The following is a 12,467-nucleotide window of genomic DNA, read 5'->3' on the forward strand; positions in this document are numbered from 1 at the left end:
TTATTAATTATTAATGGGTTTTGCGAGAGATTAGGGATCATTTCTTGGGGCGAGAAGTTTCTAGACTTGTCGAGTGGGTTATAAAAAGAGCTTGTCTAGATCCTCATAATTTGGGCTTTAGACCTAGAAAGTCTTTGTTTTAATCAGACCATAGGCCCACTTTAAGCCCGAACATATATAATTTAATTGCCTTTGGATGATTCCTAAAACATTGGGCTTCAGTTCAGTCAAGTTTCTAGGACAACAAACTCTGCATAACATCTGGGGGTTGGAATTGGATGACTAAAAACACGAATCTTGAGAGTGTAAGGTTATTTTTACATTTCCTTGCTCACAAAAAATAATATAATGTTTTTTTTTTTTTTACCTTAAAAGACGTTACTAGTCAAACGACAAGATCATATGCAACCTTAATCACGCTCATGAATCCTACTAGTTTAAAAAAAAAAAAAAAGAAAAGGTAATAATCAGTGAAGAATATAAAAAATAGGGTGAATAGCAATTTACCTCCTATAAAAAAAATATAGTAATTTACTCCATATACTGTTAAAATGAAGCCATTTACCCCATGTACTTTTAAAATGAAGTCATTTACCTCCTTATATAGGGAGTTAAATTGTTTCATTTTAAAAATCATAAAAGGGTAAATTGATCTATTTTAAATAATATAAGGAGTTAAATTACTATTTATTTTTTATAAGAAAATAACTTGTTTATTTACAATATCACAAGTGAGTTGCTTGCATTTTTCTCATAAAAAATATCATGGAATTGAGCAGAGGAATTAAGGCATGAGGTACTCCCTTATCTTCTTTTCCTTCATATATTCACAGAGACGCTGATGAGTCACAAGACCCGCTAGCTGCATTTATTTCAGCACCCAACCAATTTTTTGTTTGCACGTAAGTACAATTATTGTTTCTGAATTATTAGTATGTCATTTACTAATTTCTGTTATTGTATTTTTCGAGTCAACATTGACAGTCTAAGAATTACATCAGACTCTTTCTTTCTTTGGTGGAGAATTTGAATAAAAAACAGCATTCGACACAACTCTATTATACGTAATAATTGGAGAACAGCATGTGGCAGTGTTGACCGCACCCAATTGATGCGGATGTTTTAATAAAGAGACAACAAAATCAGCCAGTGAATTTATTGTTACTCTTTTTTTTTTTTTTTTTTTTTTTGTGGATGTAATTTATTTGTACAGTATTATGAACCATAAAATCCGCGCACATGAATGGTGTGTACACACGGCTTACCTCATGCTTTTGACATTACCAAATTATTCACCAATCATTTGTGCCTAGAGGGATCTTTTCATTAAATAATTTTTCTAAGTGAAATATTTTTTTTTAATTTACGAATAATCATAAATAAATTATAATATTGTTTCTCAATTCAAATAATATATTAATGTAATCAGAAATAATTAACAAATTATAATAACTTACATAAAAAGAGACGAATATCCACACGTTTGATGAGTAATTAGATCATTATTATATATATAATTTCAGAAAATAAATAATTATATGATAATCATATATATCTAAATTATACATAAAGTAATTAAAATCCTCTTCAAACGGGACAAACTAACGGTTCAAGCACAAAATTTCTTCACGAAAGATTTTATATTTAACCTTTAAGTGTATACGTATGTGTTGGGTGCACAAATATAAAAAGAAGGGTTAAAAGCATTTTACCCCCGTTGTATTATCTTATATGGAAAAAATAATCCTTATAAAAAATAAAGCAAAAAACTCCCTTGGATCTGGATTTGTTATACACACGCCTTTATGTGCGGATTTTTCATTTTTAACATATAAAATGATAAAAAATACCCTTATTTTTCAGCTGTTGGATATACTTGATATAAATTTGTGGCTTTTATATTTAAGGAATATAAATCAAATGTTCAAATTTATCAAATTAATCCAACAGTTCAGATTTAACTTAACAAATCTATGGTCTATATTTTGTTTGATAAAAAGTGTGTGGTCCAAACTTAACCTTTATTTATACAAATAAATGTTTTATTATACTTAAAATCAAGTATTTATATATAGACATATATTTATATATACGTATATATATCACAATGGTCTAGGGGCAGGTGGTGGCGGGAGTTGAGGGAGGGGGACAGGGCGGGAAGGGAGGGATGTGGGAAGATGAGGGAGAAAGATGGGAGTGTTTGCCAGAGAAGATGGATTTTATTTGGGTGAAGGAGAGGCTAGAACCGGAGACAATGGCGATGGGCTGAGAAAAATGGCGGCGCGGTGGGAATTGGGGGATGAGTTTGGGGCTAAGGAAGAAGAAGGGAGGGAGGGGGGTCGGCTGACGGGGCGCAGGGGGTCGATTTCATATTTTTATTTTATATTATATTTAAGATTTAACTGTAAAACAAATTTAATTTATTTTCTGATATTTATTTATTTTATATACAAAATATTTAGTTTTGTTATTATTTTAATACATTTATTTTAAAGAAATAGGTTAAAATTCATTAATTTATATAAATAAAATCCTGATAGTTGATTTTATTATGTTAACACGTACGGTTCATAATAAGAGGTATAAATGTAATTATCTAATTAAAAATTGACGCGTTTTGTACACAAATAGCATGATAGGGTGCTTCGTCCCCATAACCACAGACATGGGTGAGAGTAGGGCTGTCAATGAGTCGAGCTCGAGTCGAGCTCGACCATTTTTGTCGAGCTCGAGCTCGAGCTCGACTCTGGAACTTCGAGCTCGAGCTCGAGCTCGCCAATGAATTCTTGAGCTCGAGCTCGAACTCGGTTTCTCGAGCTCGAGCTCGAGCAGATTTCAGCTCGACGACTTTTTGTATCATTATTATTATTATTATTATTATTATTCTAATTATTATTATTATTATTATTATTATTATTATTATTATTATTATTACTACTACTACTACTACTAGTAACTACTTTTATTATTATTATTATTATTATTATTACTACTACTACTACTGGTAACTACTTTTATTATTATTATTATTATTATTATTATTACTACTACTACTACTATTATTATTATTATTATTTTAAATCATAAGATCGTATCATAAAATTTTTACATAGATATAATTGAAATTAATATATGTTCACAATCTGCAAAATTTATATATTTATAAATGTTAATATGACATTGATGTAACTATCATGTTACATTATTGAACAAAATAGGTTAATCGAACCATCAAAATTTAGATCAGACCGTTAAATATGATAAAACTTACAAAAAAATACGTTTGGTAAAGTTTTAGACTTATTGGATATACGGATGTCGAGATATCGTACTCAAAACATAAGAATAATCATTCAATACGGTGTATCGTTCAATCAGGCCATGTGATTTTAAATCATACCGTCTGATATGATCTAATGTGCACAATCTTGTATATGTTTAAATTTCGTATGAATCAGGTGCCCAGATTTTAAGATATCGTAATTATTGATTAAACTTTTTAATCTCATTATTTATATAATAAAATAATAATTAAAATTTTTCAACCATCATCATCATCATCATCATCATCATAATCATTATTATTATTATTATTATTATAATTTTTAGATAAGATTAATTCATAGGAATTACTAAATTTTGACATAAATTTATAAAAAATAAAAAATTATAAGTGAATTACTTGTCAATTTAAAAGATATTAACGTAATACAAATATATATTAAAATAAAACATAAAGACTAAAGTTCTATATATCATATTAAATAATAATTTTAATTATAAAAGATATTATAATTTACTAAGTTGTTGATTAAATTTATTTTTGTATAAAGATTAAATGTATAAATAAAAGTACCATAATTTATTATTATCCAAAATAAAATGTATGATCTTAATTAATAATTATAATATATGGTCAATTTATATTATAAAATTGATTAAATATATAAAAAATTCAAAAAAAATAAAAAATATATATATATATATTCACCAGCTAGCGAGCTGGCAACAGAAACCCAGCTCGAGCTCGAGCTGGCTCGACTCGAGCTCGAATTTTTCGAGCTCGAGTCGAGCTCAAAGTCGAGCCGGCTCGACTCGCCTGCCACCCCTAGGTGAGAGTACTGAACAAGAGTGGTGCATTAATCTGAGGTGCAGCACTCATGAGCAGGGCTTGGTTGAAATTTGTGAACAACAACAATTTTCGTGTCCGTGCCCAATCAAACTTGGCGGCCCTCCACCACCGACGTTTTATGTCTGCCACATGCAGTTATTTATTTTTAGCAACTTTGACGGCACTTGAGTTATTATATAATTTTATGTTCATCCTAAGATTAATAATTATACAATTATGTGGACCATATAATAGTATTTTAGCGCTTATATAATTAATAAAACCTAATTCGAATATAATGTGGTGTAATCCATATTCTCTATATTTGGTGTGTCAGGTATGGAACTTTAAAAATATATACCGCACTACTTTTTATTGTATTTATTTATTATTTTCCAACAGTAATTTGAATTTGTTATATTTTGCACATCGCGAGTGACTAGTTATAAAAGTTTGGAAGGTGGAGTTAGTCAAACAAGGCATACTATGGTAAAAAATGATTTAGTGTAGTAGGTGCTTCTGCTTTCTACCAACCACTAGCTGGACTTTATGAAATTGTCCCAGCCACCAAACGTTGACTCCAGACTCTCTATTTATATCCATTCTGCATCGACGTGCTAACTACTTTTGTTCCTCAAAACATTAAAACGGAACACGTGATTTTTATTTTTGTATTTTTCATAAATTTGTATTTTTAATAATTCATAATAATCAAAATATATACAAAGAGATATACCAATAGAAATAAAATTGAAAAGTGTTACTCTTTTTTATAAACTAAAAGACAACCACTTTTGTTATTGGAAGAAAGTTATTAAGAATAAGTTTAAGCAAGAATTTAATAATATATTAATATACTATTCAAGATTTTGTTAATAATATTAATTTAGTATAACTCTATAGATTAACTAAAAGTTTGATTAGGTGCACTTACAAAAAAACAACAATAGTTTATTTAGTAACAAATATAAAGAATTATACTTTCAAATTTTAATGTAGAAATAAATACAATGTAAGTATTTGTATAAATTCAAATTTGGGCTGAAACCTGCATAATGTAAAATTTTTTATAAGATATTATTTTGTTCATAATTGTATTAACTCAGTGCATAGTATGGAACACATACGAGTTATATATATTTAAAGGGGTCCTTTATTAAAAATTAGTAAAGAATCTCGCAATTTCAAACTCTAACCTTTCTTATTTTTCCAAGTTGCATATTAGTTAGTTTCCAAGATCTTTGCATTGTTAAAATATTTATGGTAAATAACAATGCTCAATAAATTAGAATGATTTATTTTTTAAAAAACCTAAGATATCTTACTCTTTTCTTATCTTTTGAATTTTAAATTTGATAAGTTTGCAAACTCAGACCTTTCTTATTTTTCAACCTTGGATTATTTAATTTTCAAAAACTTGTGTATTTTTTAGAAAACATAAGATATCTTACTCTTTTCTTTTTAAGAAAAATTCTAAAGTTGTTTTGTTTTTTCTGATGCAAATCAAATAAGTTTTATTTGCTCTAAAAAAAACTTGTTGAAATATCAAAATGCAGAATATAAGAATTTTTAAATAAAAAGTAAATCTAGTTAGTTGATTAATTCATCAAAAGTTTACAAATTTAATTATTTTAAATTAATGGATAAATAATCTCCCTTTTTTTTTAATAAATTAAAAATTACTGTACAAATACCCCAATACCCAATGGTGTTCAGGGTATAGCTAAGCCCTATATATGTCCATATTTGAAATATCTATTGTAATAGATATGGGTCCAAATATGAGCTTAATACCTCTATAAAAAAATATAATAGTAATGACAAAATAAAAAATAATAATATTATAATTTATCACTAAAAATATATATTGAGTGATAACAACTTTTATTTTGTTATACTATATATAATTATTTGTAAAAAAAATTACACAAATTTGTTACAATAGATAATTAGTGAAACATCTTTAGTGTAACAAATAATTACTATCACTAGATTATAACTATATATATGTGTCACTAGCTATTTTTATGATAATTTTAATTTATTTATAATATTTTATCACTGTATTCATTTATTTATTTATTTTAATTATAATAAGTTTCACAAATTAATTATAAGTAGTTAAACTATAAAATTCATTATTTTGGCAAAATAAACTATCCTATCAGCAAATATATATATACAATGACAATACTAAAATTGTCACTTGAATTATTTTGTCGCTATATTTCTCTTATGGCGTATAATTAAAACTATCATGTTTAGGTATAGATATTTCTCTTATACGGTTCTATTTTCCCGTAATTCCACCAAAAGAAAAGGAGAGAAAATTGTTGTAGTGGTGAAGTTGAATTATAAAAAATGGATATACGTACGAATACTCAAGAAATCATGTACGCTTGCACGCATTGACCTCAGTATTCATAATATGGCTTTTACTTCAAAATATCAAAATGTTAACGTCGCATTGAATAAGGACAAAGATAAAAAATGAAAAGCAATGAATGAGGACCGAGTCGCAACGTTGCTCATCGTACACTACCACTTCCACTAGTTTCCAACTAATTTCGAATATATATTACTTCCTTCCCTATTGCCATTGAAAATGTGTGTTGCAGTCAAGAAAATTTAGAGTCATATCTAAATAAAAAATGGCCTCCAAAGATGAAGTTGCGCACCAAGTCCTGCAGTCCAGCTCGGACTTTTCTGCCCATTACAGCCCCCCGCGCGACTAATTCATTTAAGTAATGGAAAAAGCTTGCCACCTGTGATATTTTCATCCATTATAAGTAGTTCTGGGGAGCCCCAAACATATCGTATATCATCATCATTTGGTTGCCCATCCATTCTCCGACCGACCCAACAGGCTTAGTTACGTCTCCCTGCACCATCAGGTATCTCTTCTTAATTTGCACTCTCTGCTCATATGTATATGCACTACTCTTCCTTGAGATCTCTTGCAACTTATAAGTTAGGTGGGGAGTGAGGTCAATTATGCAAGAATCCTCATTTTCATTAGTTACATAGTCAATTTAGCTTGAATTGGTTTCTGATTATATGTATGTTAAATATTGATGATCTTCATATGGTAAATAATTAATTAGGTGCATAGGTACGTAGTAGAACTACATCGATCATCTTATTTGATGTGTTATTATTCCAATTCATACACCGCAAAACAAAAGAAGAAATTAGTCTTGGTAGTATATTGTAAGCGGCTGCCCCGCCCACCTTCCTTTACTTCCGCCACTCTCGTCAAGTTCAACCCCCAAAGAAAGAAGCAAATAACAAGTTGTTATGTTTTTCTAATGATCAGATCCGCATCCGCGCAGATGCATGTGAAGTTTCGTGTGTAGGTTGTTAATACAAATACTATTGACACTTGGAAAACGTGAGGGCTGTAAATACAATTACAATTTTTGTGTTTAAAGAGAGAGAGGGGTAGCTAGCTGGGGTTTAGTTATTAGTATTATTCTACTAGCTATTTTTTAATTACCTACTACCTAATTGAATTTGGTGCTTGATCAAATAACTGCAGGAGAGAAATTAATTCAGGATGTGGAAGCTGAAGATTGCTGAAGGCCATGGCCCATATTTGTACAGCACCAACAACTTCGTCGGCCGACAAATTTGGGAGTATGATCCCAATGGCGGAACCCCTGAAGAACGCCAAGCATTTCAGAAGGCTCGCGAAGAATTCAATGAGAACAGGAAGAAGGGTTTTCATTCTTGTGCTGATTTGTTCATGAGAATGCAGGTGAATTAATATTGCATTTCTTTTATACTCCACTCTACATATAAGAATTTGCTACAAAAAGATTAATGAGATGGACAGATGTGTAATAATTTTAAGAATGTCAATTTGTCAACAAATGATCATTTGGTCTGATAATCTAATATGATTTTAATTGTATATGAGCAGCTTAAAAGAGAAAGTGGAATTGATCTGCTAAGCATCCCACCGGTTAGAGTTGGAGAAAAGGAAGAAGTGACCTACGAGGCAGCGACTATTGCTGTGAAGAAAGCCCTGCGCCTTAATCGGGCAGTCCAAGCAAGTGACGGGCACTGGCCAGCTGAAAATGCAGGCCCTATGTTTTTTACTCCTCCCCTCGTAAGGATTTATCTTCAGACCGTCACAATGTTTGACCGCTCATTACTATCTTACATGTGTTTGTAACCAAAAATTCTTATTTAAATTAAGTTTGACAAAATCAAATTAATCACAATTACTTGCTATATAATTTATTCAAATTCGACCAAATTTTATTTGAGTTAAAATTTTCTGCTCGCAACTAGTTCTAAGCAAAAGTACTTGAAAAGGTTTATTTGGTCGTGGAGAGTGGGTTGCTTGTGCTTTGTCTGGCATATAAAATCTGACCTCAAGTTAGAAAATAAATTAGCTGACAAGAACACGGATTGTCAATTTACGCTCTAATACAAGCACTCCAATATTGAAGTCAAAAGAATCGGTAAAAAGATGAAAAGATGGGTGCGAAATGAGTAAAATGCAATTTTAGGTGCAGAATGATAATTAAGTTAATAGTAAATTAAAATAATTATTCTCTTTGATGACAATAATCATCTAAGTTTTTATTTTTACTGTTTGCATTATATGGCTTGTGCTGTTGCTTTTACATTCTGTATTTTGCAATTTACGAATATATTTCCCGCACAGCTTATCGCCTTGTACATAAGCGGAGCAATCAACACAATTTTGACATCCGAACACAAGAAGGAAATGGTTCGATACATCTACAACCATCAGGTGCTGACGACACACAATATATATATATATATATATTTAAATTTGTAAATATGAAATAAAATCCAATTATCAATTATTGTATGGACTATGAAGTGTATTAATGGTGAATTGTACACGTAGAATGAGGACGGCGGATGGGGATTTTACATAGAAGGGCACAGCACAATGATAGGTTCAGCACTTAGCTATGTGGCACTACGTATTTTGGGAGAGGGACCCGACGACGGCAACGGTGCAGTAGCAAGGGCTCGCAAGTGGATTCTGGATCATGGTGGTGCAACTGGAATTCCCTCTTGGGGAAAGACCTATCTTTCGGTATTTCATCTCCCACGTTTTTCTCACATAATTGATGTTATTCTATTTTGGACAACTGGACTTAATACAACCGTACATAATTGATGGACCAACTTTGATACTCGGAAGAATTCAGATATTTGTCCCTATGTTGGACTTAATTGATAACAGAAAATGCTTTAATTGGATTAGGTCCTGGGAGTGTACGAATGGGATGGCTGCAACCCGCTTCCCCCGGAGTTCTGGCTCTTCCCTTCAGTTTTGCCTTATCATCCAGGTAATTTCTGAAATAGTAATATTGTTAATATTGTTCAATTCTTGTCTTGGTTGTGTTAATTCATCCTGCGGTTTAAAATTGAATGCAGCTAAAATGTGGTGCTACTGTCGTACAACTTACATGCCCATGTCCTACCTCTACGGTAGAAAATACCACGGACCACTTACCGACTTGGTTCTATCAATCAGACAAGAAATCCACGTCAAGCCCTATGATCAAATAGATTGGAATAAGGCACGCCATGACTGTTGTAAGGTGGGTGAAGACTTAGTACCAACATTTCATGTTAAACATAGTTGAATCGGATACTAGATTGAATTGAAAAAACTTGGACCTCAAAATGATTGAATTTGACAATGCAGGATGATCTTTACTACCCTCACACCTTCATACAAGATTTGCTTTGGGATACTCTCAACTACTGCACAGAACCATTTATGCGGCGTTGGCCATTAAACAAGATCAGACAAAAGGCTATGGACAAGGCAATTAAATACATGCGCTATGGAGCTGAGGAGAGCAGATATATTACCATCGGATGTGTAGAAAAAGTATGTGATAGTAAGCAAGCAACTTACATAGGATTTCCTCTTTAAGTTGATCTTGTGCTAATAGCGTTGTACTATGTTTCTTGATACAGAGTCTTCAAATGATGTGTTGGTGGGCCCATGATCCTAACTGCGACGAGTTCAAGCATCATCTAGCCAGGGTCCCTGATTATCTGTGGCTCGCCGAAGATGGCATGAAGATGCAGGTATTATTTTCTTACCATATAAGTAAACAAGTGTGAAATATAAGTAAAGAAGTGTTAAATATAATGCTAATACTAAGTTTTAATTAATTTGCAGAGTTTTGGAAGTCAAATATGGGACAGTACTCTTGCCACACAAGCAGTTATTGCTAGTGGCATGGTTGACGAATACGGCGATTGTCTTAAGAAGGCACACTTCTACGTGAAAGAATCTCAGGTACATATCTAGAAACTGAATAATTAATTTACAGATACAGTAGGAAGGTTGTCTATAGTATGTAATTTAATTACGTCCATTTGAATTGTGCTTGTGATAATTCCTTGTGCAGATAAAGGAAAACCCGAAGGGCGACCACACAGCAATGTATCGTCACTTTACTAAAGGTGCGTGGACTTTCTCTGATCAGGATCAGGGATGGGTTGTATCAGACTGCACAGCTGAGGCCCTCAAGGTACATACTTGTCTCAATTCTTCTTTCAGAAAACATACGCATTGTGTTTGCTTTTCATGAAACGAAGAAATTTGACCTAAATATGCTAATTATGACAACAGTGTTTGCTCCTGCTTTCACAAATGCCAACTGAAATTGCGGGAGAGAAAGCCGATGTTGAGCGCTTGTACGAGGCTGTGAACGTGCTCCTTTATTTGCAAGTATGTATTATTAGTTTCTGATGATATCTGAATCAAGGCAATCAAATCTTATCGAGTTAACATTTTCAATTTGCTTTACGGATGTAAACTAATAATGCACAATATTGTGTGTACAGAGTCCTCTGAGCGGTGGATTTGCTATCTGGGAACCACCAATTCCGCAACCATACTTGCAGGTAAACTTTGTGTTAAAGTCATATGTTTTTTACCACAAGAACGGGTGTTAAAGTTGAAATGATTTTTGCTACTATCAGGTATTGAACCCCTCAGAACTGTTTGCGGACATTGTCGTTGAGCAAGAGTAAGATCTTAGCTCTCATTTTCTCCCATGTTCTTTGTTTCCATTTAAAAACCTCTTTTATACTTGAAAAGATCAATTGAATTCAACTCTAAAGTCACTTGTTTCTGTGGTTTAGGCATGTTGAATGCACTGCTTCCATAGTCCAAGCTCTTCTAGCATTCAAGAGGCTGCATCCAGGCCACCGGGAGAAAGAAATTGAGATCTCCGTGGCTAAGGCATTACAGTTCCTCGAGGAGAAACAATGGCCTGATGGTTCATGGTGAGTTTTATTCATTTCTGATTTTAAAGAGATGAACGATTTCAATGGTCTGATCTGGACTATGCGTGCAGGTATGGATACTGGGGAATTTGCTTCCTCTACGGCACATTCTTCGTGCTGGGAGGATTAGCTGCTGCAGGGAAGACATACGAGAACAGCGAAGCAGTTAGAAAAGGTGTCAACTTTTTCCTCTCAACACAAAATGAAGAAGGTGGATGGGGAGAAAGCTTGGAGTCCTGCCCAAGCATGGTAAGAAAAACAAACACACACCAATGAAAGCCAGCTCCTTATGAGACAAATACAGGCTTGTACTTGTATATGATGATGATGATGATGTTGCTACAGAAATACACACCCTTGGAAGGAAACCGCACAAATTTGGTACAGACATCATGGGCAATGCTCGGTCTTTTGCAAAGTGGACAGGCAGAGAGGGATCCTACACCTCTGCATAGAGCAGCAAAGTTGTTGATCAATGCACAGATGGACGACGGCGACTTCCCTCAACAGGTAACCATTTTAGCAATGCCTGATCTGTTGTGGGATCCAAATGAACTAGTCTTCTGACCAAGAGTATAAACTCATAATTGCAGGAAATCACTGGAGTGTACATGAAGAACTGTATGCTGCATTACGCACAATACAGGAATATCTTCCCACTGTGGGCACTGGGAGAGTATCGCAAACGAGTCTGGCCATCTCAATGCCTCTAAACAACAACACATATACATATATATGCTCACTGCAGCAACTGCGCAAGCTTCTGTACTGTTGATTGTTGAAGAGTGTGTGTGTAAAGCTTTCCACAGCCAGCAATGTCCAGAATAATATTCAAAAAATAATGAGGCACAAAGAATGAATAGCCATCTTCTCTAAGACGATATAGAATAGTACAATAATGAAGCTCCATGTTTATTTATTTTTTCTTTTTAGACTTTGAAATCCTACTGTACATTATGTATCCTCAGCACCAAAACTTCTCATGTATTGTAACTTTTGATGAAATTGTCTAAGCAATTCATCAATTTTTAGTTATATACTTAGCAGTTGTATCAAA

At 32.7% G+C, this 12,467-nt stretch overlaps 1 protein-coding gene across 1 annotated transcript; it reads left to right on the forward strand.

Annotated features, from left to right (window-relative positions):
* Positions 1–6,722: 6,722 nt before the first annotated feature.
* Positions 6,723–12,467, forward strand: LOC105175714 (dammarenediol II synthase). The gene is made up of 18 exons (XM_011098260.3): positions 6,723–7,005; positions 7,650–7,868; positions 8,034–8,222; positions 8,787–8,876; positions 8,997–9,191; positions 9,363–9,447; positions 9,536–9,702; positions 9,810–9,998; positions 10,088–10,201; positions 10,296–10,415; positions 10,528–10,650; positions 10,752–10,850; positions 10,967–11,026; positions 11,105–11,151; positions 11,267–11,410; positions 11,482–11,659; positions 11,756–11,920; positions 12,004–12,467. The coding sequence occupies exons 2-18, from the start codon at positions 7,668–7,670 to the stop codon at positions 12,121–12,123; spliced, it is 2,286 nt and encodes a 761-aa protein (XP_011096562.1). The 5' UTR covers positions 6,723–7,005; positions 7,650–7,667; the 3' UTR covers positions 12,124–12,467.

This window comes from Sesamum indicum, linkage group LG12 (assembly GCF_026168435.1).
Source record: "Sesamum indicum cultivar Baizhima isolate 11 linkage group LG12, ASM2616843v1, whole genome shotgun sequence".
Taxonomy (NCBI): Eukaryota; Viridiplantae; Streptophyta; class Magnoliopsida; order Lamiales; family Pedaliaceae; genus Sesamum; species Sesamum indicum.